We start from the raw sequence: 25,559 nt of genomic DNA, 5'->3' as shown, positions 1-25,559 counted from the left end.
AACCTGCCGGGATAGAAAAATGCTTGTTGCGCCACTGGAAAGAGTAAACTTTTCCCTGTAACAAACGGAAAGTTTACCCAAATGCCAAGTTCTCCGAATTTTTTGTGAATTTCTCTACTACCGTTGTATTTGCTAGTGGATTTCCTAACTGACGCTTTGAAAATTGATTTTCAAAAATTCATGTTTGGCAAACCAGTTCAGATAAAACGTCGCTTGTTGCACTGGAAAGAACGAGATTTCTTCTTTTATTGCTAAAAAGTTCACTCTAGCAGCTTTCCTTTCTAATTTTTGACGAATTTCTAATTCAGTCTGTAATACCCGATTTAGTCACTATGCAAACTCTTTTTTTCGAAAATTATTTTTTCCCAAATCTGCACAGATAAGAATTAACCTGTTGCGCTACTCGAAGTACTAAACTTTCGGCTAAAACGTCCAAAAAGTTTGCTCGAATTTCCGATTTTCCTGATTTTTGGCGAATTTCTGCACACTAAGCTGCGATCGCACTTATCTCCACTGATTTGCTAATGAACGCTTTGAAAACTGATTTTCCAAAATTCAGTTATAAAGTTAAAGTTAAATTTAAAATTGCTTGCTATTCCATTGAAGCAAAACGCTTTTTCCCTTGCTAAGGGACGGATTATTGCAAAATAGTCGAAGGAAAAACAACCAAAATCCGAACTTCGATTCATGGTAGTTAGGTAGGTACTCACCAATAAACTTGCCCATATTAGAACCTTTTAAGGCACCCGAACTGGCCACAACAACGCAACTATTGAAGATCCTGTTCTCAAAAAAATGCCTCTTCGGCATCGAAGCCCTCAAAGGCTCGGTTGAAGCGATGTCGGCCCTCCTCAAAGTTTCCAGCTTCGTACTGAGGAGCTCACACAGCACTTGCTTGGGCGGTTTATCGTTGAAGTCCTCCCGAGGCCCCGCATAGTGCACGTTGTAACTATTATTGCTATTTCCCTGCTTCAGAACATTGCTTTCCTCCATCACGGAATTGCTCAACTGAACGAGAATCTTCTTCTTGAATTGCGAAGTTTTCTTCCGACATTCTTCGGCACTCTCATTCTTCAAGCAAGTGTAAAATTTACCGTCGAATTGGGCTTGATGGCTATGCAAACTGGGAAACCTGGGCATAGAACGCTTTACGTAAGTAACGTTGCTGGGAGAAGCATGCTTGGTGCGCCATAGAAGAGTGGGCTTTTTGTTGGGGAGAAACCCCCGATTGTATAAGAAGATTTGATTGTCGTAGGTGGAAATGTTGGGGAAGCTCTGCTTTGGGGGGCTCTGCCGGTACTGCCACACCATGTAGAAATAGCTGCCCATGCCGAATAGCATTAAATTGATGAAAACTACCCAACTGACTGTGGAGCAGCGCATTTTACCTTAGAAGAAAAATGCTTTTTGGATTAAAAACTGAATTTTCCTCAGAAATTATTTTCAAACGCATAAATTAAAACACTGTGTTTTGAAAACGTTCCCTCCATTCAAACAGACCACGCCCAGCGCCGAAGTAAAAGATCCGACTCCGCCCACTACACGCACAACCTGCCCCGTTAAGTCAGGTTATGTGGGCAAAGCCTGTCAGTTGTGGAGGTTATATTTACCCTGCTAAATTTTTGTCGATTCTGAGGCTTTTCACACTATTCCGCGATTTCTTTTCACTGCAACTAACAGAAAATCCATTGGAAAAAAACCGTGTGTCTTTTAAACGGGGCAAATAGTGAAACCGGGTACCAGCCACTCAACCCCTTGCAATCTAGGTCACTAGTGGGACATGCGTTCATTCCACCCTGCGATTGATTGAAAACACCCCTAGGATAGCTGCGTCAATGGAAGCAGGGCTTGCGGAAGAGCTGAGGCGCACCTGGCTAGTTTCGCTGATAGGGCTCCTGCTATTCTCCGCTGGCTTACTCTTGATAGGATGGAACGAAGTAAGAAAGTTCGAGGCTAACATGTAGGCCCCAAACTTATGTGGATATTTTGCTAGCTGCGGGCCGTGCATCGGCACAATACTCTGGATGTGATGCACTTGGAGACGGTTTCCATCGATCCTGACGATCAGTGGCTACAAGAAAACGATGGAAAGCTGATCCATTTGACTGGCAATTTGGTTATTAATGAGCCCCTGACTGATCCAGAGTATGGAGTAGCAGTTGCAGCTGCCAGGCTAAAGCGCCGCGTCCAGATGTTTCAATGGGTGGAAAATTACGCGTAAGATCACTTGAGAGCAGCCCAATTGTTGCTCAAACTTAGCGTGCTTTTTCAGCTCCCAAAGCGACGATGTTGAGCCTTCCAGCCAGGATATGCATGGCAAAGACTACTACTACGTTACAGAATGGCGCGACAAACTAGTGGATAGCAGCAGCTTTTACATTCGCCAAGGCCATGAAAACCCCACGTAATACCTTAGCTGACTCTAAATAGACCCTCAAGCAAATTCAAGTCAATTTCAGCAAAATGCCCATAAAAACCCAAATTTACACCTCGGCCTCAGCCAGGGTGGGCCAAATAAAACTAAGCAGCGAACTGCTAGAGAAGTTCAAGCAGTTTGAGGTGATTTCTGGCGACCAACGCCCGGACAGAGACGACATCAAGCTTCATTTGGGCATCTACTATCATTGCCGCGTAAGTCATTGGCTCTCAATGCAATATAGGCCTCATATTGGGGGGTTTTAGGACGTTTTCAATCCGGAAGTTGGCGATATTCGCATTCAATTCTACTACGCGGGGGCCCATGACGAGCCAGTTTCAATAGTAGCGAAGCACGAGAAGGGCTGGTTGGTCGCCCATAAGACCACAAACGGGCAAAAGTTGGCTCTAGTCGAGAGCGGCACTCTAAACAAAGATCAAATATTTGCAGCTGCCCACAAGGATGTGAGGATATTCACGTGGATGTTGCGCTTTCTGAGCGCTTTCACCTTTTACGCCGCCACTTTATGTTGGTGTGGCCTTTTGAAGATCATCTGTAAGTAACTGAATGTTGTAGAAACTCGAACATCGGCCAGTATTAATGGTTTTCAGTCAACAAAGTGCCTGGCCTGGAAAATCTACTGAGCGGCAGCCCACACGATTTCAACAACTTTCTGTTTGCGGCCTCCTTGGACCTTTTTTTCGTATCCTTAGTCTGGATCATATATCGGCCTGTTTTGGGGGCTAGCTTGATTTTTGCCTCACTCAGCCCATTGCTCTACTCCATCCTTGGAGAGTATCGATAGCGGCCTAATCCTCCAATGGTGATATTCTAGTCAAGCTTTGCTTTCTGTTGGTGAAGTGGATTGTTTTTCGAGTGCGTTTTTTTTTAGCCCAAAGTGATTTTAATTGGTTATTTTCAGTACACTTTTGGCTAAAAATTGTTTTTTATTCGCAGTTTATCGAGGAAGGATTAGTATATATTATCTTTAATTGTTGGTTATTGGAAGCAAGTAATGTTAAAAAATTTAATTTTCGCAAAATCAACAGGCAAACTATGCGACGTTGCCAAATAATCGTCTATAAAACCTTTTGATTGTTGTGACGCTTGTTTTGAGGTTAGTCGTGGAAAGTCGTAAACAAACGAATTTTTAAGATCGCGAGAAAAATACACAAAAAATGTCTGATAGTGGTTCGGACAATGAATCCAACCGGAGCTCCATCTCGGCCAGACGCCCCACTGATCCAGATCAAAAGTCCGGCTCAAATTCGCCGGATTCTCCCAAGTCAAGGCAAGTGAACCAATCGAAAAGCCCCATCAGGTCTAAAGTTCTAATCCTTTAGGTCCAGATCAGTGTCCAAGAGCCGATCTAGGTCGCGATCGAAATCCAAGTCGAAAAGCCGATCTCGGTCTAGAAGCAGATCCAAGTCGAAGAGCACGTCCAGATCCCCAAGTATAGCCAAGTCCAGATCTAGATCCACATCAAGGGAACGGTTCAGAAACCGATCGCGGTCGCCTGTGAAGTCTTCAGGTCGGTCCCGGTCAAGGTCCAAGTCCGCCAGTGTTGCAAGGTCTCGGTCTGGATCAAAAAGCATCTCTAGATCCCGGTCCAGATCCAAGTCCAAGAGCGTTGCAAGATCAACGAGCAGATCCAGATCTAGAAGCAGATCAAAGTCCAAGCTCAGATCCAAATCGCGTTCAAGATCCAAGTCGAAGAGCGCCGCAAGATCAACGAGCAGGTCCAGATCTAGATCGACGAGCCGATCTAGATCCAAGCTCAGATCAAGATCTCGGTCAAGATCGAAGTCAAAGAGCGTCGCTAGATCAACGAGCAGATCTAGATCGAAGTCGAGAAGCAGGTCTAAATCCAAGGCCAGGTCCCACAGCAGGTAAGGGAGAGTTTTATGGTTTATTCCAAATGATTCCAATCGATTTTACGCGTTTGCAGATCGAGATCGAACACCCCCAATTTGGAAATCGATGAACACGTGTCGCCTAGGAGTGAGAAGCGAGACAGTTCTGTGGAGAAACCGGTGAAGAAAAAGGGGGGTTTAATCGACTCGGAGAGTGAGGATGAGTTTGGGGATACTGCAGACGGTGGAGGACAAGGAGGAGGAGGAGAAGAGCAAGGTAAGGAGTTCCGTTGTGCAAGGCCCTGTACTAATCAGCTTTCTTAGATGTTAGTGCGGCGGCAATTTTCGGCGACGCCGACGATATAAGCGACGACAGCGATGACGAGAGGCAAAAGGCTGAGTCGGATAAGGAGGCCAAAAGAAGCCGAAGCAGGAGCAGATCTAGAAGTCGGTCGCGCAGCAAAAGCGCAGATAGAATATCTGGCGAGGAAGACTTCAGACGCGTAGGCGATGAGGTAGTCTTGATGCGTAAAGCCCAGCTTCTTTATGCGTAAAGCTAATTTGCAGGAAATCGAGAAGGAACACGATCCCGAGCCCATTCCAGAAACCAGAATCGATGTGGAAGTGCCGAAGATTGGTTGCGATTTGGGTAGAGACTTGAACTTTGTAAAGTTGCCGAATTTCCTGTCAGTAGAAACCCGACCGTTCGACCCGGAAACATACGAGGATGAAATTGATGAAGAAGAGACTTTGGATGAGGAAGGTGGGAGCTGCACCTTAAGTATTTCCTGCTCTTAACTAAAAACGGGTTGTTTTTCGCAGGCAGAGCAAGGCTGAAGCTGAAAGTAGAAAACACGATACGATGGCGGGACGTTCTAGACAACGACGGAAACACCCAGAAAGAATCCAACGCCCGCTTTGTGCGCTGGTCGGATGGCTCGTATAGTTTACACTTGGGCTCGGAAATCTTCGACGTCTACCGACAACCCTTGCAGGTAAATAGCGCGATTTTCTTTACCACATCGCACAAAAGCTGTTGAATGCAGGGCGACCACAACCATCTGTTCATACGACAAGGAACTGGTCTGCAAGGCCAGGCGGTCTTCAGAACGAAGCTGAGCTTCCGGCCGCACTCTACTGAAAGTTTCACGCATAGGAAAATGACACTTTCGTTGGCTGATAGATCGCAAAAAACCTCTGGCATCAAGATACTCTCCCAAGTGGGCGTCGATCCCGATAACGATCGGGCGGAGCGGCTCAAGGTAAGTCGGCGCGCTTCCATTGCTAGGCTAGAGCTGCAATTCTGTTCTTGTTACAGAAAGAGGAGGAAAAACTGCGGCAGACTGCCCGACCGAAAACAGCGCGGAAGAAGATCGATTCTGTGGCTCGAGGTCACGCCGCTCGGGATTCATTTAGAGAGGAAGATGGAAGCGATGATGAAGGCGCCATTTCTATCAGCGCCATCAAGAACAAATATAAAGGCGCGGCTGCTGCTGCTGCTGCTTCTAAAGGTTCCTTTTATCGCACAAATCAGCCAGGGGTTTAATGTTGAGTTGATTTTAGCAAACATCTACTCGTCCGATGAGGATGAATCGGATGTGGAGACGAGGAAAGGCAGGAAGAGCGACAAGGCCAGGGCGGCCCTCAAGGATTCAGACGAGGAGAGCGGCAGCGACTAATTAGGATTTAGTGTTGTCAGTACTTGTTGTTGTAAGTACTGGAAATAGAAGTTTAAATCTAAAAACGTATATTTTTAAATACACTCGTCTGGAATACACACGTTTCACATCAAACACATTTAGGCCTTATAGTACAAAACCACCAACACGTACAGTGTGATTGAAGCGCGAAAATGACGCCAATTTTGCATAGAATATACTGTAAACCGAAGAACGGTTACGAATTTAAAAAGCATGCAACGTTACCACATTCAGAACTCCAAGGCAGACAAGTCGTGGCCCTTCATCTTATGCTGGGTCTTAATGTGGGTATACAAAGTGCCACTATGCGAGTAGGATTGATGGCATATTTTGCACGTGTAGGGTTTTTCGCCCGTGTGTCTGCGCAAATGGCACGTAAGAACGTCGCGCCGAGCGAAGCTCTCATCGCAATGGGGGCAATGATAGGGCTTCTCCCCACTGTGCATCCTCATGTGGATTTTGAGCTTGTTACTAGCGGAAAACCTGCCAAATTTTTATTACTAAATCGGTAATTACTAGCAATACAAAAACTAACCTTTTGTTGCACAGACTGCATTCATAGGGCTTTTCCCCAGTGTGAGATCGTTTGTGACTGATCAGATTGCTCGGCTGGAAGAAGCTCTTCGAGCACACGTCGCATTTATAGGGCTTTTCGCCAGTATGGCGCCGCACGTGCACTCTGAGGGCCGTAGGCGCGGTAAACCGCGCCCCGCACATCATACACGCAAATGGCTTCTCACCTACAACAACTCTCATTCACTTAAACCCCCAGAAAATCGCACATTTTACCTGTATGTGTATTCAAATGCACCGTCAGCCCATGCTTTTCGGAAAACGATTTCCCGCAGGAACTGCACAGATAGGGCTTCTCCTTATTGTGCCGTCGAATGTGCGCCTTGAGATTGGCCGCAAACTTGAACATTTTGTGGCAAATGCTGCACTCATGGCTGGGAATAATGTGACTAGTATCAGGCCGTGGTTTAGGCTGAAATGTTGGAATAGTAGTTATATTAAAAAAGGCGACATGAAAATTCCAACCAGCTAACCTTGTAGTTGCTTGGACGCTGCCCTGTATGGGTCCAAATGTGCTTCTTCAGGGTCTCCTTCATGGCAAAGCATTTTTCGCAATAGGGGCAACCAAAAGGCTTCTCCCCGCTGTGGGATCGCAAGTGAATCTTCAATTTACCGCTATGATTGAAGCTGCAAGAGTTATTATGAGCAAATAAAATGAGAACCCCCCGAAAAAGTACCGTTTTCCGCAGATTTTGCACTCATAGGGTTTTTCCCCAGTATGCACTCGTTCATGTTGTTGCAGATTTGCGGCCTGCGCAAAAGACTTGGGACAGTGGCTGCATTTATATGGCCGCTCCCCTGTATGGGTCCTCACATGCACGCGAACCGCTCCCTGAGTCCGAAACCGCGAGCCGCAATACTTGCACATATAAGGCCGATCGTCTGCAAGCACACTTTAGACTAATGCTATTGTTTGGCAAAAAACCTCTACTTGTACCTGAGTGGGTGGTTAAATGGCTCCTCAGCCCGCATTTGTCGCTGTAGTCTTTTCCGCAAATATTGCACAGAAAAGGCCGGTCAGTCTTGTGCTGCTCCTGATGGTCAACCAACAGGCTTTTGTACTTGAACGTTTTGCTGCATTTTTCGCATTTGTACTCTGATTCGAAATCGGAGTCGTCTGATGTGCCTTGATGGGCGGGTTCAAACGAATTGTCCTTGCAAATCCCACAATTAATTTATTGATTTGTATGCTCGTTTAGTGAAACTTACCTGCTCGAAAGCGTCTTCCTCTGGCCCATCAATGCCATTTTCTACATGCTCAGCAGCCTCTTCTTCCATCTTTAAGCCCCCATTTATCTGCGGTTCGGGATTAGGCGCAAAAGTGAACAATTGGGAACTTTAGAGTGGTTTTGCAACAAGCAATGTTCGCTGGTTTAGGTTGCTACTTACCTGGTTGTCTCCAAGACTGGATTTGCGCTCTCTCAGCCCCATCCGCTTGGGCAACCCTTTATCAACCGCCTCAAACTTGATGCATTTGTGTCGATCCAGATTCTTCTGGAACTTGTAGGATTTGCTGCACGTGTCGCAGGTGAACTGCAGAGCTTTGAGGCAGCGGCCCTTCTTAGGTTTGGCCTTTTTTGCCTGGAAACGCCCCAATTACTCACTAGCTAGTTTTAGTTACGCACCTCCCGGATTACCTCGCAACTGTTTTCTTCAGCTTCATTTTTGATAGTTTCCAAATTCTTCTCGTCCTTAACACTGGGCCACGCCAGTAATTTGGAATGTGAAAGTTCGCAGGTACGAATAAACCCCACAAACGATATGATCTGAGTCTCGCACTTGTTGCAAATGTTTTCTGGTAGTCCGTCATTCGCCAGGATCTGCAAATTAATGCAGATGCTAAATGTTTCTGAGCCCCTGGCTCATCGATGCTTAAACACTAGATATTAGCGATCTATGAACTATAAAAACAATACGATTATTCCCATAACATTCACAGTGAGTGTGCTCGATCTTTCGCAGGCCCAATTGAAAAGACTGCTCACTTGCAAAGATGTGAACTGCATTAAAGTCTCAGCAAATGTGCAGCTTTTGGAGTCTTCGTCCAAAACATTCCTAAACAGTGAGATTGAGGGGTGCTCGGAAAGGCAGGCCCTGCATAGGCTGGAACGGTCGACGGCAGGGGGCCCCATCATTCCTGCCACCAGCCACCAGTCATCGTTCGTGAAAATCGCCCCAAAAAGAGGGCCTTTAAAGCTTCTTGTTTACCAAAATAACAGCAGAGGTTAGAACCGATTGATTCCTGTCTGGGCTGTTTCTGACGTCAATGCCCTGCCTCGCGTAAACCAGCAGATATGGCAGCGTGGCAAGTCTCTCGCAAACAACACGGTGCAAAAATATGTAACATGTTTGATGACTTCATTTGCATTATTATGGGATGATTTATTATTGAAATATTCTTGAAAAAAATGCTGGTTAATTGATTTTAATTAGTGGACTGGAAAAATTATGACCTGAAATTGACTGCATTATTTAAATTTAATGTATTGCTTACAGTGGAGCATATTAATTATAAATAAATTATAATCAGGTTATACAAAAAAATAGATATAAAGCTAGTAGTGATGGCTGATGGCTGCCCCTCAGTGAATGACGTAACTGCTTAACAGCTGTCACGATGACAGCGAGCCGAACTTCACATTGCACAGTTTCAATGGTAGAATTTATTTATGGAAAAGTAGTTTTTGTGGAAACCTGCCGTGACCCCTTTATCAGTCCTTGATCTTCTTAACAGTGATAACAGGACCACATCTTCACTACATTGCGACGAACAAAACGTGCGCGCCGTTCGTCCAGCAAGATGTTCGCTCAATTCGTTGTGTCGCAGTAATTTTGTCAACAAACAGAGGCAAACGATGGCCTATTTAGTGCAGCAAAAGAGGCTGGAGAAGCCCGGCAAAGAGTCGATCCATTCGGGCCACTTTATGGTCTCCCAGTTCGAGGCGGAAGAGCAGGACGATGAAGACAATGTGGCGGTTCCCATACCAGAAGTGTTGGAGGCCAAGCCTTTGGTCCCCAACAGGGCTTGTCTGCAAGGGGCACTCGAATTGCCCAGTCTGAGGAAGAGTAAACAGCAGATCTGTATCGACCAGAGCCTTTCCAAGCTGTTTGAGTGCATGTCACTGGCCTACAGGTAAGTTACAGCTTTGTTTATTGCCTGTTTTCGTCGCAAAATGCCACAAAACAGGGAGTTGCTTCACTGTTATCAGTGCTATTCGACATGCATCTGATGCTGCATTGCTGGGATTTAATAACGTTTATCAAACCCGCGAAATTGGCGGGCAGTTTCCATGCAACCCTTCCCAAATCGCATTTCTAGTTTTGGCCTTTGAGCCCCGTTGTTAGGCCCAGAAAGGGGCATAAACCAGCTATTTCTTGGGGCCATATTAAGGAAAAGCGAGAGAATTCACATGATTATTCAAATGCTAAATCTAAAGGGCTGCATCTTTGAAACTATACACTTTTTTTTCGTTTTTCTCACAAGAGGAATCCGCCTCTTAAATCTGTTCAAAACGCGCTGTCTAATATTCCATAGACTATTTGCTACAACAACAACAACCACAACTTGGACTTTGGCTTCTCAGTTGTTGCCTTAAAAGCTTTTGGTTTTTGACCCCAAGAAAAGGCAATAAGTCGGCTGTAAAGCGACAACTTGTTGCTACAGCTGTAATAAAGATGCGAATAAACAAAGCCCTTAAAAGTTATCTGGTTTTGCTTTATTGTTGTGTATGCACGGATTTTATCAGGCTAAATTCAGGGGTTTCCTACAGTTGGGAAGTTTACAGCTGGTGTAGCAGGATTTTTGGAAGAAAGCCGTCGTAAATTAGCCATGTGTTTTTTGCCACTTCTCATTGGTTAGTGTGTTTTTCAGTTTTATCGATCAAATTGCGGCTCTGATGATGAAGACGGGTTTGTTTGAGAAATTGGCATTTGATCGGGAAATCCTCCCTTCTTTATATCTGCAAATGACGATTTTCTAGCGATTTGAGCCGATTTTTCGACTACAACAAAATGACTGGCAGACAGACAATCCTCGCTCGATTAGCTTAGCAAGTTTCGCTAATTTCGCAAATTTTTGCCGATTGCTTAGATTTCAAAGGTGCAATGGCGTTAGAATTTCTTCAAAAATTTCTCAGTCACAATGAGGTTCAAAGAGAGGGTTGTTTTATAGACCATTTGATAGATTAAGCTTCATTCCGGCGTGAAATCTCCATCCGTTTGCATTTTTTCTCTAGGAAATTGATCTGGTGATGATCTGAGAACCAAAACTTCGCTATAAAACAAACGATTTGGATTTTGTGTCTAGAGTTGGCTGAAAACGGACGCTCACCGCGTTCTAAGTTAATTTTAGTCCTTAAACCAATTGATTTGAGTTTTTTGCGTCGAAAATTGACTAAAATCGGCCCGAAGTTTCGATCGAAATACATTTTCTTCTGTTGGGAAATGATCTGATAATGGTTTGAGAACCGAAACGACGCTCTAAAGTTTAGAATTTTGATTTCGCCTCGAAATTTGTCTGAACTTAACCATACATTGCGATCTAGATTATTTGTATACAGAAAAATTTCTTTGATGATGTCTTGATGACCGAAACGCGGGTGCTTTATAAATTAATGGGGTTGGTGTCGAAGTCTGCCCAAAAACAGGCAGAAATTGAGATCGAGACGATTGTTTTCCGGGAAGAAATTCATAAAGCAAACGATTTGGATTTTGTGTCTAAATTTGGCAAAAAACGGTCCTTTATCGCGATCCGAACGATTTTCATACAGGAAAAATAATTTGATGATCGTAGTAGTACCGAAACGCACCTTATAGACCAATTGATTTGAACTTTGCGTCGAAAATTGACTGAAGACGGGAACAAATTCCGATGGAGCTGGATTTTTTAATAGAAAATTGACCTGATGATGTTTTTAGTACCGAAACGTTTTGGATTTAAAAGCTAAATTCATTTTATTCAGAAAAAAGTGTGTGATGATGGTTTGACAACCGAAACATACGTTCAAAACCATCTGATTTCGATGAAAATTTGACTGAAAGAGGGCAGAAACTTAAATCGAGATGCATAGATTTTGCATCAGAATTTGACTAAAAACTTATTGCAATCTAAATGATTTTCACCCAGGAAAAATAATTTGATGATGGTTTTAGTGCCTAAACGTACCTTATAGACCAATTGACTTGGATTTTGTGTCGAAAATCGCCTGAAAACGGACAGAAATTTTGATGGGGCTGGATTTTTAAAGAAAATTGATCTGATGATGGTCTGAAGACCGAAGCAAGGCTATACATCTTGCAAAGATCCATTTTTTCTCTAGAGAAGGATTCTGACGATGATTTGAGAACCGAAACGTAAGTTAGCAAGCCGATTTTCACTTCAATGCATCCAATTTTAAAAAACTTTACAATTAAACTTAAGCTTAAAACAATAAACTTATATTTTTAGTCAAACATTTAATAAAAATGCGAGAAAATTCTATCGAGGCGAATTTTATATTTAAAAATTGTCTGATGAGGGATTAAGATCCGAAACAGCTTGTTGCTACAGCTGTAATTGAGATGCGAATAAACAAAGCCCTAAAAGTTATCTGGTTTTGCTTTATTGTTGTGTATGCACGGATTTTATCAGGCTAAATTCAGGGGTTTCCTACAGTTGGGCAGTTTTCAGCTGGTGTAGCAGGATTTTTGAAAAAAAGCTGTCGTAAATTAGCCATGTGTTTTTGCCACTTCTCATTGGTTAGTGTGTTTTTCAGTTTTATCGATCAGATTGCGGCTCTGATGGAAGACGGGTTTGTTTGAGAAATTGGCATTTGATCGGGAAATCCTCCCTTCTTTATATCTGCAAATGACGATTTTCTAGCGATTTGAGCCGATTTTTCGGCTACAACAAAATGACTAGCAAGCAGACAATCCTCGCTCGATTAGCTTAGCAAGTTTCGCTAATTTTTGCCGATTGCTTAGACTTCAAAGGTGCAATGGCGTTAGAATTTCTTCAAAAATTTCTCAGTCGCAATGAGGCTCAAAGAGAGGGTTGTTTTATAGATATTTGATAGAGGAAGCTTCATTCTATCAGTTCAGAAAGTGTATATTTTCAAGCAATTTTTGGCGATTTTTTAAATGGGGACGATGTAATTGATTTTTGTCACCCTAAGTAGTTTAGAGTTTGTTCAGAAAATTCCCACTCAAAATGAGGAGCAACTAGAGGATAATTTTAGATACCGATTGATAGCGTATGCGCTCTATTAAATCTGCAATTGTCAATTTTCTCGCAAATTTCGTGATTTTTTTCCGATTGCTTCAGTTCAGAGGATGCAATTCGTTTGTTGTGACTACTTTTAATCGAATAAAACACACCCTGTATGTGCAAGTAATTTGCAATAGACAAATTTGGTTTGATCATCAACACTTTGTAGAAGTCAATCAAAATCTTCAGGGGTTTTGCAACTACAAACGTTGTAAAAATCGCTAAATAAAACTGGTACGGAATGATCTAGTTTGTAAAAATTGGGACACGTGCGAGCTTATGAAGGATAACGTAAACAAGTTCTATAAAGCAGATTCGTTTTAATTAAGCAGTAATAAGAGCGACGCATTATTTAAAACGGCAGATAAATTGGCATGTTTTGTTGAAGAGGTACCAATTAGTTGAGCTAATAATGTTAATGTGTCGACGCTGATGGTGACAAGGCAAAACAAGCCCAAAATGGAAATTATACATTTTAAACAAGCGATTTATTGAGTTGGTTTAGTACAGGGCGTGTTGATAATTTAGGACTTTGAATGGATGAACTTGATGAGATCGACCACTCGGTTGGAGTACCCGAACTCGTTGTCGTACCAGGCAATCAACTTGACGAAGTTGTCGTTCAAAGAAATCCCGGCCAGAGAGTCGAAGATGCAACTTCTGCAATCGCCGTTTACGTCGGAAGACACGATCTCCTCTTCAGTGTAGCCAATGATTCCTTTAAATGCGCCCTCAGCGGCTTCTTTGATCTTCTGCTTGATCTGGTCCATGGAGGCTGGCTTGCCAAGTCTGCAGGTCAGATCGACGACTGAAACATTCGGAACTGGCACCCGAAAGGCCATCCCAGTCAGCTTCCCTTTAAGGTCGGGGATCACTTTGGTGACAGCCTTTGCAGCGCCTGTCGCTGCTGGAATGATGTTCTGGCCGGCTCCTCTCCCATCTCTCCAGAGCTTCCCCGAAGGGCCATCTACAGTTTTTTGCGTAGCAGTGGTGGCGTGAACGGTCGTCATCAGCCCTTCGACTATTTCAAAATTATCGTGGATTACTTTGGCCAGCGGTGCCAAGCAATTCGTGGTGCAAGAAGCGTTCGATAGAACATTCTGTGAAGGGTCGTACTTATCCAGATTGACTCCACACACATAAGTTTCTGCATCGGCTGACGGTGCGGAAATGATCACCTTCTTGGCGCCGCCCTGCAGATGCAGCGAAGCCTTTTCGACGGTTGTGAAGGCCCCAGTGCTCTCCACCACGCACCAGGCCCCCACTTGTCCCCACGGGATTTTTGTGGGGTCTTTCTCGTTGAAAACCTCGATTTTGTCGCCATTCACAAACAGGCACTTGCCGTCGGTCGAGACGCATCCATTGAACTTTCCATGAGTGGAGTCGTACTTGAACAAGTAGACCATGTAGGCGGGGTCCAGAAAAGGGTCATTTACCCCCACTACTTTGACGCCCTTCTCCAGGGCGACGCGCAGTACCAGTCTCCCGATTCGCCCGAACCCGTTGATCCCGATTTGGGCCATTTTTCCAGGATTTTTGCCGGGAAGAAGTTTTTCAGTGGCAGCGACTTCAACTTTCGCGATTTGGTGCTGGTTATTTGGAGAAGGTAACCTGGGAAACGGATGGTTTTTTGAGTGTAGAGCGGGTGGAGTTGGAGGGTCTCCCTTTTTCTCCCTGGGATAGTTTGGGGTTTTGATACTGCGATTTGAATGAAGTTTTTACAGTCCTTGGAGGACTCTGCTATATACTGTGCAAATTTTAAGGCTCTGATTGGTCAGGGTTGGAAGTTAGGCATTTTTCAAGGGGGCGTGCCATTTAACTGAAATTTTCCGTCTTTTCAGATTCAATTCTTTGCTCTAGACTGCCAAAATTTCAAATTTCTGCTGCCGCCAGTTTGGAAGTTATGCAAATTTAAAAGGGAGCGGACAGTTCTGTCGAATTGTTTACTTCGAAGTGAGAATTTTCAAAGGTTGTAAAAATTTTGATTTAGTGGTATTTGAATAGAACTTAAAGGGGCTCTTATATGCAGGTGTTTTTTGTAAACTGTGAAAGTTTCAACTTTCTGCTTGTTCTAGGGAGAATTTTGGAAGTTTTTGAACGCGAGCATGCAGTTTTGCGAAATCGGTCATTTACGGGACAGAGTTTGCAAAGCGTATAAAAGTCAGATTCTGTGCGATTTGAGTGAAATTTTCAGGGTTTGTAGGTTCAATTTGTTCCTTTACACTGTGGAAGTTGCCATTTTTTGCGTGCTCGGGGTTGGAAATTACGAAGTTTTAAACGTGTGCCTATAGTTAGTTGAAATCATTCATTCTCTGGTCAAAATTTTGTAAAAGGCACAATTTGAATGAGAATTAATTCGAATTTTCAGGGTATTAAATAGCTTGCTCTAAAGTGTTACAAAGTCAAGGTTCTAGTTGCTTTCGGTTGGGAGTTTTTAATGTTTAAAGCAGAGCGTGCAGTTGTGTAAATCGTTCATTGGCAGGCCAGAATTTCCAAAGCTTCTAAAGATCAAGATTTGGTGCCATGTGCATGAAAGTTTCATGGTTTGTTTATTCGGGTGTCTTTTCTAAACTGTGGGAGTTTCAAGTTTCTACTCGCTCTAACTAGAAAGTGGGGAATTTTTGAAAGGAAATGAGAAAATGTTTGATATCGGTCATATGTCAGAGTGTACAAAGTTTCTACAAATTAGAATTTAGCGCGATTTGACAGGAATTTTAGGGCTTTGCAGCTTTACTTGCCTGCTGTAGACTGTGAAAGTTTCAAGTTTTTATTTTCTTTGAGTTGGAAATTACGAATTTTTAAACAGGTGCCTGTGGTTGGATGAAATTGGGTGGCCAGAATTTACAAGTTTGTAAAAATTAAGTGAGATTTGATTGCAATTTTCAGGGTTATCAGATTCAATTCAATTCAGGTTATCAGAATTAACATTTTCAGGGATTTTTTGTCGAAGTGTCTTTAATGAACTGTGAAGTTGCCCAGTGGATTTTAAGTTTGCGATTTTTCAATAAGAACGTCCGGTTGAGGAAATTCTAATAATCCATTCGCAGATCAGTGTTTACAGATTGGGTAAAAATCAGCATTTAATGCACTTTCATCGCAATTAGACCTAAGTATCTCCTACAGACTGTAAAAATTTCAAGTCGATACATGTCCTGGAATAGAAGTTATTAATTTGCCAAGCGCATGGCGCTAATTTGCCGAAGTGTTCATTTTGAGGTCAAGATTAATCCAGGAGGAAAAAACTAGGGCTTGATGCGATTTGAATTGAATTTGGCGCATGTTCAGGTTTAGGTTTTGGCCATAAGATGTACACATTTCAACTTCCCTATTATCTTAGATTAGAAGTTCTGAAAATTTCAAAAACAGCCTGCAGTCGTGTAAAAACTAATCATTTTTATACCAAGATTTACAGCATTGTCAATAAAGCGACTGTAGTGCTATTTGAGTGAAATTTTTAGCACTTGTAGACTGAAGTGTTTTCGGTAGACTGTGAAAATTTCAAGTAGCTGCACGGTCTGGGTTAGAAGTTAGGAGTTTTTATAGACGGTGCCTGTCAGTATGCTAAACCGTCCATTTTCCGTCAAAAATTTTCATTGGATCCATGCATTAAATTAATTGAAGCAGTGAGCAGTTTTTGGACAATCAAACGATTAACAAACGACGAACATTTGGGCAAAGCACCCCTTATCTCTCATTTACGAGTCGCCATGACTGTTCTCCCAGTTTGCAAACTCAAAACACGAAAAGCGTACATAAATGATCATTGTGGCTGGAAAAGGTTATCCAAACTAACGATAAATCTCCGAGACAACATTTTAGAATAAAATTGTTTAGAAAGTCGAAAACTGTATTACATTATCTGATAACAGGAACACAAACAAGTCGAGATTTTAGTGTGTTACTACACGTTCTTATCAAATTGTTGTTGCAACTTTTAGTGCTAGTTGCTTGTTTTTTTGGCCATAATTTTCGCCTATAAAGCCTTACCAAGCTGTTGGACTGCAGATAAACAAATTGGGCTGGTGTACAAAGTGCATGGTTAATTTTATATAAACAAGACATCAAATCGGAAGCCCCGAAATAGATCGGTTGCTAAAATTAGTTGGCCCACATAATTTGGAAATTTCCATTGCGCATTTGGTCAACTTGCCGTCCATCACTCGATACCAATCAGTCTCAATTGAAAATTTTATCAGAAGATGCTGCAACTGGGGGGAAATCTTCGGAAATTGCTTTGTTTTTAGATCAGCCTTATCTAAACTAGTCCAGCTTATTATCAAATTACATCATTGCCAGAATGCATTGTGAAACGCAGAAACAATTGTATTTTCGAAGTTTATAAATGAAATTCGGCCAGATTTAATTTCAGAACCGCTGCATTGTTTATTAGCAAAAGCCACAAAAATAAAATGTCTAAAGGCAAGAAAATTGGAATTATTTTTAATTTTAATTTTTAAATTAATTTACATTACATTTAGTGTTATTAAATCAGACGTAATCGACTGGCTGATAAGCGCTACTGTCGTAACAAGTAGGTAAATAGCCTGTGACAATCACTAAAGCAAATAGGAAATTTATAGCGATTTCGGTGATCGAAGTCGAAAAAGAGCGAATTTATCTATATATCATCTTTGCTGAAACGGGAATTCTCCTAAATGATACCTTGAAGCTAGTAAATCACCAACCAATAGAATGCAGTTTTCTTCTGATGTCCTAAAAGTTTCATTACGATGGGTGCTTCTGACGATTTGTGAGAAATTTTGGAAAATGAGGTTACCAACTCGTCGTTTAGCTACTTTTCACAAATACATTTTTCGTACGCGATTTTTTCTAGCTGGTAGCTTTTCATATCAATCAATAGAACACACTTTTCGCTCTGTATCCTGAAAATTTCATAACGCTTGGTGTTTTTGGTGATTTGGGAGGATTTTTCAAAAATGCGGTTGCCAACTCGTCTTTTAGCTATTTTTCACAAATAAATTTTTCTTCCACGATTTTTTCTGGCTGGTAGCTTTTCATATTACTCAATAGAACACACTTTTCTATCTGTATGCTGAAAGTTTCATCACGATTGGTGTTTCTGACGATTTGTGAGGAATTTTGGAAAATAAGGTTGCCAACTCGTCTTTTAACTACTTTTCACAAATTAATTGTTTTTAAATGACCTTTTCTAGCTAGTCGCTTTTTACTTCACTCAATAAAATACACTTTGCCCTATGTACCCTAAAAGTTCTATTACGATGCTTGCTTTTGTTGATTTGTAAGAAATTTTTGAAAATGTAGTCGTCTCTTTCAAGCTACACACACACATTAATTGTTCTCAAACGATCTTTCCTAGCTTCTACCTTTTTGCTCCGCACAATAGAGCATAGTTGGCTCTATATAATCTTGCCTATAGCCTTCTTAAGAACAAACTTTCTGAGCTTCTCTGGCATCTTTCTCTTGGAACTTGTTTGGCATAACTTCATTTGTATTAGTTGCTTAAAAGTTTGCTACATATTAAATAAAAAGTAATCTTCGGCTTCCTGATAAGTGCGATCATCGAAACACTAGGTAAATAGTCAGTGACGACGATAGTCACCGCAAATAAATTAAGAAAAATCTATTCTATCGGTTATATAAGGATATCCAGAGCGAAATTAGCTCCGGACAGCCCATGTAAATTATGGTCGCTATTAATAAAGCATGTGGAATTTTCTGAACTAAAACTATCCACTAGTGGTTTATTGGGAGAATGTCCGATTTTCCACGTCATTTGGCCGAAAATTGAATGATGCGTCACGGATTAACGATTAATAATTGTATCAATGTAAAACATGTCCATCCAAATCTAAATATTTGTTGGATTGCAGGCAGAAACTCACATCACCCAAATGGAATAGATTTAGAGGCATCCGGTTGAGATGGAAGGACAAAATACGCTTAAACAATGTGATTTGGAGATGTTGGCATCTTCAATGTGAGTCTTGCTTCTTCGTCCGTTTTGCGCTTTTCTCTAATGATTATTTTCCAGTCATCAAGAAGGAAAACACGCTCATTTGCCAATTTGCCTCCCCTTTGGACGTCGACACCCACAACAAACCAGAAGTAAGTTTATTATTCCAGTTTTGTATTTAGGGATTTTTTTTTAACTTCAATTACTATTTCTGCACTGCGAATTGGGCCGAAAAGAACAATTCTTTGCCCTGAGAACTAGTTTTTTTAGCAATTCGTAGCGATAAGGTTTTTTTGGCGATTTTGGTAGGCAGTTTGGTGATTTTAAGATATTCATTTATCTTAAATGGCCTGCACTAGTAGTCCATTTTTGCTCCATTAGATACAGCAGACTTTTCTCTATGTGTGGTATAAGATTTATCACAATGCGTGCTTTTGGCAATTTGTGACAAATTTTTGAAAATTTAGTGTGCAACTCGTGATTTTCAAGCAGATCACTGCAATATAATGTTCAAAAATTAATTTCGCTCTAATGCCGTCGGCTAGTAAAGAACTTTTTACAGCCTTGCTTTAAGCACACTTTGCTCTATGTATACTGAAAGCCTCAAGTGTRTTTTGGATAATTTTTGGGAAATTTTTGTAAATGCAGTTGCCAWCTCGCCTTTTTCAAGCACAACACCTTTCGGACCAATTTTCAAACATTAGTTTCTCTCAAATGGTCTCGGCTAGTGAGCAGCTTTTCACTGTCTTACATAGAGCATATTTTTCGCTATATACAGTGAAAGCCTCACAGCCAAGCGTGTTTCAGATGATTTTTGGGAAATTTTTGTAATTACAGTTGCAATCTCGCATTTTTCAAGCAAAACACCTTTCGGGCTWATTTTMAAAAATCAGTTTCTCTSAAATGGTCTYGGCTAGTGAGCAGCTTTTCACTGTCTTGCATAGAGCATATTTTTCGCTATATACAGTAAAAGCCTCATAGCCAAGCGTGTTTTAGATGATTTTTGGGAAATTTTTGTAATTACAGTTGCAATCTCGCATTTTTCAAGCAAAACACCTTTTGGACCAATTTTCAAAAATCAGTTTCTCTCAAATGGTCTCGGCTAGTGAGCAGCTTTTCACTGTCTTGCATAGAGCATAGTTTTCGCTATATACAGTGAAAGCCTCATAGCCAAGCGTGATTTAGATGATTTTTGGGAAATTTTTGTAAATGCAGTTGCCATCTCGCCTTTTTCAAGCAAAACACCTTTCGGGCCAATTTTCAAAAATCAGTTTCTCTCAGATGGTCTTGGCTAGTGATCAGCTTTTCACTGTCTTGCATAGAGCATATTTTTCGCTATATACAGTGAAAGCCTCATAGCCAAGCGTGTTTTAGATTATTTTTGGGAAATTTTAGTAAATGCAGTTGCAATCTCGCATTTTTCGAGCCAAACCCTTTGCCGACCAGTTTTCAAAAATGATTCCTCTCAAATGGTTTCGGCCAGCAGGTAGCCTTTTACAGCCTTGAATAGAGCACACTTTGCTCTATGTGTGCCGAGAGTCCCTTAGCAATGCGCCCTTTAAGCATTTTTTGAAAATGCAGTGTCCTCCCGCATTTTCCAAGCTTTGCAGCTCATGCAGATCAATTTTTTAAAAAATTGTTGTGCTCAAATGCTTTTTGCTGCCTAGAAGTTTTTGGAAGCATTAGATAGAGCACACTTTGGGCTATTTATGCTGAGGGTTTCATCGGGTTGGGGGCATTGAGTAATTTATGGAGAATTTTCGAAATCTCAATTTTTTTTCGATTACAGGCCATTGTTCTGGAAGGAAAGTACTGGAAACGGAAGTTGGCGGCTGTAACGGCAGAGTACAAAAAATGGCGCATGTTTTACCGCAACCACATCTACGGCCACACGCCCAAAGAAGAGATGGAGATGGTAAGTTGCTCATTTCCACCGTCCCCCCCAAGAAAAGCGTGGCTTCTGAAGGTGCTCTGTAGATGAACGATGTGGATGCCATTCTGGCCGATTCGAACAGCATGGACACAATGAACATGATGATCGACGAGGACTACATGGGGCTGATGAGCGACACTCTGTTCTCCACCATAGCCAATCAGCCTTACGCCTTTCCCGATACCAGAGAACTTGGTAAACTTTTGTTGTCTCACTTAGCAAAGGCAGCTGATTGGGCGGTACTGTGTGACATTTACCTCAATGTTTTGCAGCCAAGTCCGGTTTCGCTGACTTTATACAGCCCAGCTTGGGGCCGTTACAGCCCAACTTGGACGACTACATGGATACCTTCGATCCGCTACAAGGTATGTTTGGAAACATTCAATCAGGCTTCGTTTTGCTGATTTTTTTATATTCGAATCAGATGTTTTGTACATGCACAATAAGCTACCCACTGTACCTGAAGAGCAGCAGCACCCAATCAATTGGGATTACCCGGGACCAATTAGGCCATCGGATCTACCCCCTCTTGTAAGCAATTACAGATTGTTGATGGTTAATTAGCAGAAATTAACCGACCCGATTGGATGTAGGTGGCCGCTGCTCAAACCGCCAGCCAATACCAGCCTCACATTCCAGAGCTGACACGCCCATCAGGTCTGGAAAAGCCTCAAGACAGCCAGATTGCGATGTTTAACAATGCGATGCTGCCGCCCCAGCCATACATTCAATCCAGCAGCTATTCGATTATATCGAAAATAACACCAAAGTCCAACCATGGCACCAGCAGGGGCAAGCTGAGCCATGGGTTGATTGGGGGCTCTTTTGGAAAATCCATGGACAACCCTAATAAAGCTTATCCAGGCTATGGAACCACGCCGATTCTTGATCATGTCAGCCGTAATGATCGATTACAACAAGGTGAGGCTTTTTTTTTGTATGTATTCATGGTGGTTGAATAACAGTGCAAGTGGGTAATTTCGCCGACTAGACTTTAGAATATAATTTCTCTCAATCAGTCTTAGTTAGCGGATGGGTGTTTGTACCGTTCACCAAAGCAGACTTTGCTCTATGTGTCCTGAAGTTTTGACAAAGATGGGGGATTTTGGGGATTTGAGGTCAATTTTTGCCAAAGTCTAGTTGCCCACTTGTTTCAGCTTGGTTGGAGCACATTTTGATCTATACAGGGTGTTTCACAGTCACGGGGTAATGACTGGGGAATGGTTAACAGGCTCGTCTAGCACATAGGTTTTTACAGCTAGGCACATTTTACGCTAGGTATGGTGAAAGTTTCATCACGACGGGTGAAAATTCAAGTGAAGCTTTTCCCATGTGTTTAGGGATGCGAAAGGTATATTTTTGCAAAGTCTGACGGAATGTTTTATTACAGTGCCAATGGTGGCAAAGCCATCGCAGCCACAACAGCACCGGACTCAAGTGCAGGATTTGCCTGTCAACGAGCCCCAATTCAGGCCCCAAGTGCAACCATCCACCGGTTCTGCAGCGTACAAATTTTCGGCCACAAATCGGCCCAATCTGAAATTTACATCACCCAATGTCCAGCAACAGGTACAAGCGCCGTCCCAAATGATGCATCCGCCTATGCATCCCTCGCACATTTCTTATCACACTAATTTTCCTTCGGTTGTTGTAAGTTTTGGTTTGTTTTCTCTACTGCTTTCCTCAGTTTAGTTGGCTGCTGTAGATAGAAGCTTTTCCAAACTGTTTGCAGCCGATTTAACTTGCTAATCTTGCTCCCACAGCCGAAAGACATCAAAGTGGAACATCAAAACCGCGCCACTCAACGAGGGCGGGGCCGATCACGGTCCAACACTCGGGAACCAATGAAAAGGCCGCCCTTACTGTCAGCGTCAAGTGATACCGCCCTTATCACGCCCCAAACCAATGCGCTGTTGACGCAATTGCTGACCAGCAGTGAGTATCCGCTATTCGCCGTTAAGTTTCCGCTGGAAATGCTTGGGAAATTCGGTTGCAGACGCCCCATTGGCGGAAACCGTCCAGTCGTGGTCAGCCAATCACAACATGCCGCCCAGCAGGGTCAAAGAGGAGGCCAAAGCCCTTCCGGTGCTCAAAAATCCTTCGGTCAGTGTCATCCCGCTGACCTCACAAATCAGTGTCAACACTGTGTCGCTCACCAATGGGGATTCGGTGAGTGAATGATGGCAAGTTTTCAAATTTGATCGGCAATTCGGGACTTTCAGTCCTATTTGAGCACCTACAGTGGCTCAAACAGCCCATTGGACTCGCCCTCGCAGAATCTGCACTCTCCCACTTCGTCTCAAGGCTCCATGGGGTCTCCAAGTCGAGAAGGTTCGAGAGACCGAAGGGTGGGGCATATTCATGCGGAGCAGAAGCGCCGGTGCAACATCAAGAACGGCTTCGACATGATCAACTCGCTGATTCCGCAGCTGAATCAGAACCCGAACGCAAAGGTATTGACTCATTTGCTCGACTGGAAACAGTCCGGTAAAACGCAGCTTTCCCGTAGCTGAGTAAAGCCATGCGGTTGCAAAAAGGCGCTGAGTACATCAGAACGCTGCGCGCTGAGCGCCATCATCTCAAAGAGGAAATGGACTCGTTGCGGCAAGAAATCGAGTCGCTCAACACCTCGATAAGGTAAAAGCAGCCACTGGTGGGGTCGATTTCGATTTTTTTTCAGCAATTTTTTCCGCAGCAATTGCCAGTCGATGCTACCTGCCACGGGGGCGCCGGTGTCGCGGCGCCGAGACAGTCGTATGCAGGAAATGTTCGATGACTATGTTCGGAATCGGACGATGGAGAATTGGAAGTTTTGGATTGTATCCTTTTTTCGATGCGATTTTTTATGTTTTTTTATGGCTCCGTTCTGGCACCTTTTTTTTGCCTATAGGGTTTGATCAGAAACTCCTAAACTCTAAAGAGATAGAGGAAAAACAGCTGATGGACCGTAAAGACTTTTTGGATCGGTTGATTCAAGGCAATTTTTACCCCTTAATCGTCGAATAGAAAAATCTAATCCCCAAAGGACATACAGAGATTTTTAGTACATTTTCATCGGCATCTCGCCAACGCTTGAATCTTTTTGAATAATCATTAGGACCTTTTCGATGCAGCATCTCAAGAGCTCTCTTTTTCCAATTAGGCCTTATCAGAAGTTCCAAACGGTTGAAAAGTTACAAGAAAAAATGTGAAATTTTAACGGGCGTCGAAGTTGAAAAGCTCATATCTTTGAAACGGTTGAAAATATCGCTCTAGTCGTAAAGATCTTTTTGATCGCGCATGATGAGAACTTTTTTCCCATCTAGACTTTATCGGAAATTCCTAACCTGTAAAAAGTTACAAGAGAAAATGTCAAATTCTCACAACTGCCGTGTAGTGTACAACGGCCTGTTGCTAAGCTACAGGCCATGTCGCTCAGTCTAGTTTTATCGGTGGGCGGTAAACACTGCGCGATTCGCTCCGTGAAAATGCGAAAAATCCAAGTTTTTTTCGATTTCCCAGTGAAGATTCGCGGATTTTCGGAAAATACGCGGTTTTCTTCAGCTGTTTGTGGTGTTTTTTCCATCGGTATACCAAATTTTTCCAAATAAACGAGTTTTTGCAAATCGAGAACATCTGACGTTTGCTGTCAAGCCATGACAGTGCCACAACACAGGCCTACTATCGTATTAGAATCGCCGTTTTGTGACATTGATGGGCGTTTGGAGGCGTTCTTGCAGGTTTACTCAAAGGTACTGTGAAAATTGAATAAATGATTACAGAAACGGACCAAACTTATGGGTGGGTGAGATTTTTTCAAACTGCATTTTAAAGTCGGAACAAACGCAATATTTTTCTGATTCCCATCTTTCGATTCAACCATGTATGTAGCTCTAGAACCAGCTTCAGGCATTAATGAGACGATTTATGAAGATTTTTCATGCCTTTTTTAGACCATGCACCTCTGTTGGCTTCAATTGTAAATTCCTATTAAGACTAGCATGAAATTCTGTAATTTTTCCCGTTTGAGGTAAGGGCGTATTTTTTAGTCGCATGCAGCTGTTTCACTTGCAGTTAAATTCAATTTTCATAAAATGCATACGTTTGGAGTGAGTAGATATAGCAGATAACAGTTTAAAGAGGTGTAACAAATATTTCTTGATATATTTCCGAACTTTTGCATAGTTTAGCCTAATATGTCGGCCGTTATTGGCCTCATTTAACAACTTTGTATCGTCGTCAAGTCTTGATGATCTTTACTCATCAACGTTATTGTGGGTAGAACAGCATTGCACGCTAGTCGATCTCAGACCTGGTAAGTCCATTCGAAGGCTCAATATGTGCAAATTACCGATTTAGTGCGATTTTAGTGGTGCTCAACTCTTTACGGTACCTGTGCACTAAGACAGAAATCCTCTCGGAACCCGACAAGTTGCCTGAAGAAGCCAGGCAGTTGGTACTGAAGAAGGACATGAAATAGCACGCGGCCGTGTATTTTTGCTCATTTCTCGTCTCCAATGTGGATCAAGATCGAACAAAAGAGGCAGCATTTTCATAGCGTCTTCCACTATGCCATATTAGTGCAATATGTGAAAGTGGCTTCCAGTCGGCCATCCATTGTGGATGCACTTTCAATTTTAACCCTTTTTTCCTTACTCTAATGTTTGTATGATTATTGTGCCTTCGCCGTGGGTATTTTGGAAACTGATTTACATTGGCCAGCTGTTGCATGGACATTTTATAGGGTACTTATGCCGTAATACTGTATAAACTGTATGTTCCGTTTCAGTTAGTAATAATGCTGTTAATTTTTGTCTTTAAATATTTTACGTAAACGTTTAAAATAAACCGTTTCAAAGCAACGTTGTTTGCGTTGTTTTTTATTGGGGGTTTTACCAATACCAATAGGCAAAAACAGGACTGAAA

General features: G+C 42.4%; 6 protein-coding genes across 9 annotated transcripts; 3 read left to right on the top strand and 3 right to left on the bottom strand.

Moving 5' to 3' along the window:
* Nucleotides 1-710: 710 nt before the first annotated feature.
* LOC125502971 (beta-galactoside alpha-2,6-sialyltransferase 1-like) lies at nucleotides 711-1,564 on the bottom strand (the record flags this gene model as incomplete). Its single annotated transcript, XM_048662590.1, is given in 1 exon segment — nucleotides 711-1,564. A coding segment is annotated over 1 exon segment (673 nt), but the record flags the coding sequence as incomplete, so codon positions are not given.
* Nucleotide 1,565: 1 nt separating this feature from the next.
* Nucleotides 1,566-3,356, top strand: LOC109542407 (transmembrane protein 43 homolog). The gene is made up of 6 exons (XM_019911624.2): nucleotides 1,566-1,937; nucleotides 1,994-2,217; nucleotides 2,273-2,404; nucleotides 2,460-2,631; nucleotides 2,683-2,971; nucleotides 3,028-3,356. Exons 1-6 carry the CDS (start codon nucleotides 1,836-1,838, stop codon nucleotides 3,219-3,221), a joined length of 1,113 nt encoding a protein of 370 aa, XP_019767183.1. The 5' UTR covers nucleotides 1,566-1,835; the 3' UTR covers nucleotides 3,222-3,356.
* A 90-nt stretch (nucleotides 3,357-3,446) lies between these two features.
* LOC109542403 (another transcription unit protein) lies at nucleotides 3,447-6,013 on the top strand. The gene is made up of 9 exons (XM_019911621.2): nucleotides 3,447-3,707; nucleotides 3,760-4,305; nucleotides 4,365-4,546; nucleotides 4,594-4,784; nucleotides 4,837-5,032; nucleotides 5,092-5,264; nucleotides 5,316-5,531; nucleotides 5,588-5,780; nucleotides 5,833-6,013. The coding sequence occupies exons 1-9, from the start codon at nucleotides 3,595-3,597 to the stop codon at nucleotides 5,946-5,948; spliced, it is 1,926 nt and encodes a 641-aa protein (XP_019767180.2). The 5' UTR covers nucleotides 3,447-3,594; the 3' UTR covers nucleotides 5,949-6,013.
* On the bottom strand, nucleotides 6,000-8,816 carry LOC109542404 (gastrula zinc finger protein XlCGF57.1). Its single transcript, XM_019911622.2, has 10 exons — nucleotides 8,528-8,816; nucleotides 8,180-8,362; nucleotides 7,932-8,123; nucleotides 7,752-7,838; nucleotides 7,480-7,696; nucleotides 7,220-7,424; nucleotides 7,016-7,169; nucleotides 6,759-6,954; nucleotides 6,505-6,709; nucleotides 6,000-6,452 (listed from the first exon to the last, which is right to left on the bottom strand). The coding sequence occupies exons 1-10, from the start codon at nucleotides 8,675-8,677 to the stop codon at nucleotides 6,200-6,202; spliced, it is 1,842 nt and encodes a 613-aa protein (XP_019767181.2). The 5' UTR covers nucleotides 8,678-8,816; the 3' UTR covers nucleotides 6,000-6,199.
* Nucleotides 8,817-9,173: 357 nt separating this feature from the next.
* Nucleotides 9,174-25,495, top strand: LOC109542392 (MLX-interacting protein). 4 transcript variants are annotated; one of them, XM_019911601.2, is made up of 16 exons: nucleotides 9,174-9,675; nucleotides 18,639-18,745; nucleotides 18,800-18,873; nucleotides 20,511-20,636; nucleotides 20,699-20,849; nucleotides 20,927-21,019; nucleotides 21,079-21,185; nucleotides 21,248-21,575; nucleotides 22,045-22,223; nucleotides 22,418-22,589; nucleotides 22,651-22,823; nucleotides 22,877-23,107; nucleotides 23,164-23,291; nucleotides 23,335-23,473; nucleotides 24,819-24,948; nucleotides 25,004-25,495. In XM_019911601.2, the coding sequence occupies exons 1-16, from the start codon at nucleotides 9,398-9,400 to the stop codon at nucleotides 25,111-25,113; spliced, it is 2,526 nt and encodes an 841-aa protein (XP_019767160.1). In that variant the 5' UTR covers nucleotides 9,174-9,397; the 3' UTR covers nucleotides 25,114-25,495. The 4 variants fall into 4 exon arrangements, with proteins under 4 accessions (XP_019767160.1, XP_019767158.1, XP_019767159.1 ...); XM_019911599.2 differs by having other exon boundaries at nucleotides 22,045-22,304; XM_019911600.2 differs by having other exon boundaries at nucleotides 9,175-9,675; nucleotides 22,045-22,304; nucleotides 23,350-23,473.
* Nucleotides 13,256-14,406, bottom strand: LOC109542394 (glyceraldehyde-3-phosphate dehydrogenase 2). The gene has a single exon (XM_019911603.2). The coding sequence runs from the start codon at nucleotides 14,307-14,309 to the stop codon at nucleotides 13,311-13,313; it is 999 nt and encodes a 332-aa protein (XP_019767162.1). The 5' UTR covers nucleotides 14,310-14,406; the 3' UTR covers nucleotides 13,256-13,310.
* Nucleotides 25,496-25,559: the final 64 nt, after the last annotated feature.

This window comes from Dendroctonus ponderosae, unplaced genomic scaffold (assembly GCF_020466585.1).
Source record: "Dendroctonus ponderosae isolate FM_Combo_2020 unplaced genomic scaffold, Dpon_F_20191213v2 Dpon_F_20191213_11, whole genome shotgun sequence".
In the NCBI taxonomy this organism is placed as follows: domain Eukaryota; kingdom Metazoa; phylum Arthropoda; class Insecta; order Coleoptera; family Curculionidae; genus Dendroctonus; species Dendroctonus ponderosae.
Note: the sequence above shows the minus strand (reverse complement) of the source record. Positions and strands in the feature narration are given on the sequence as shown.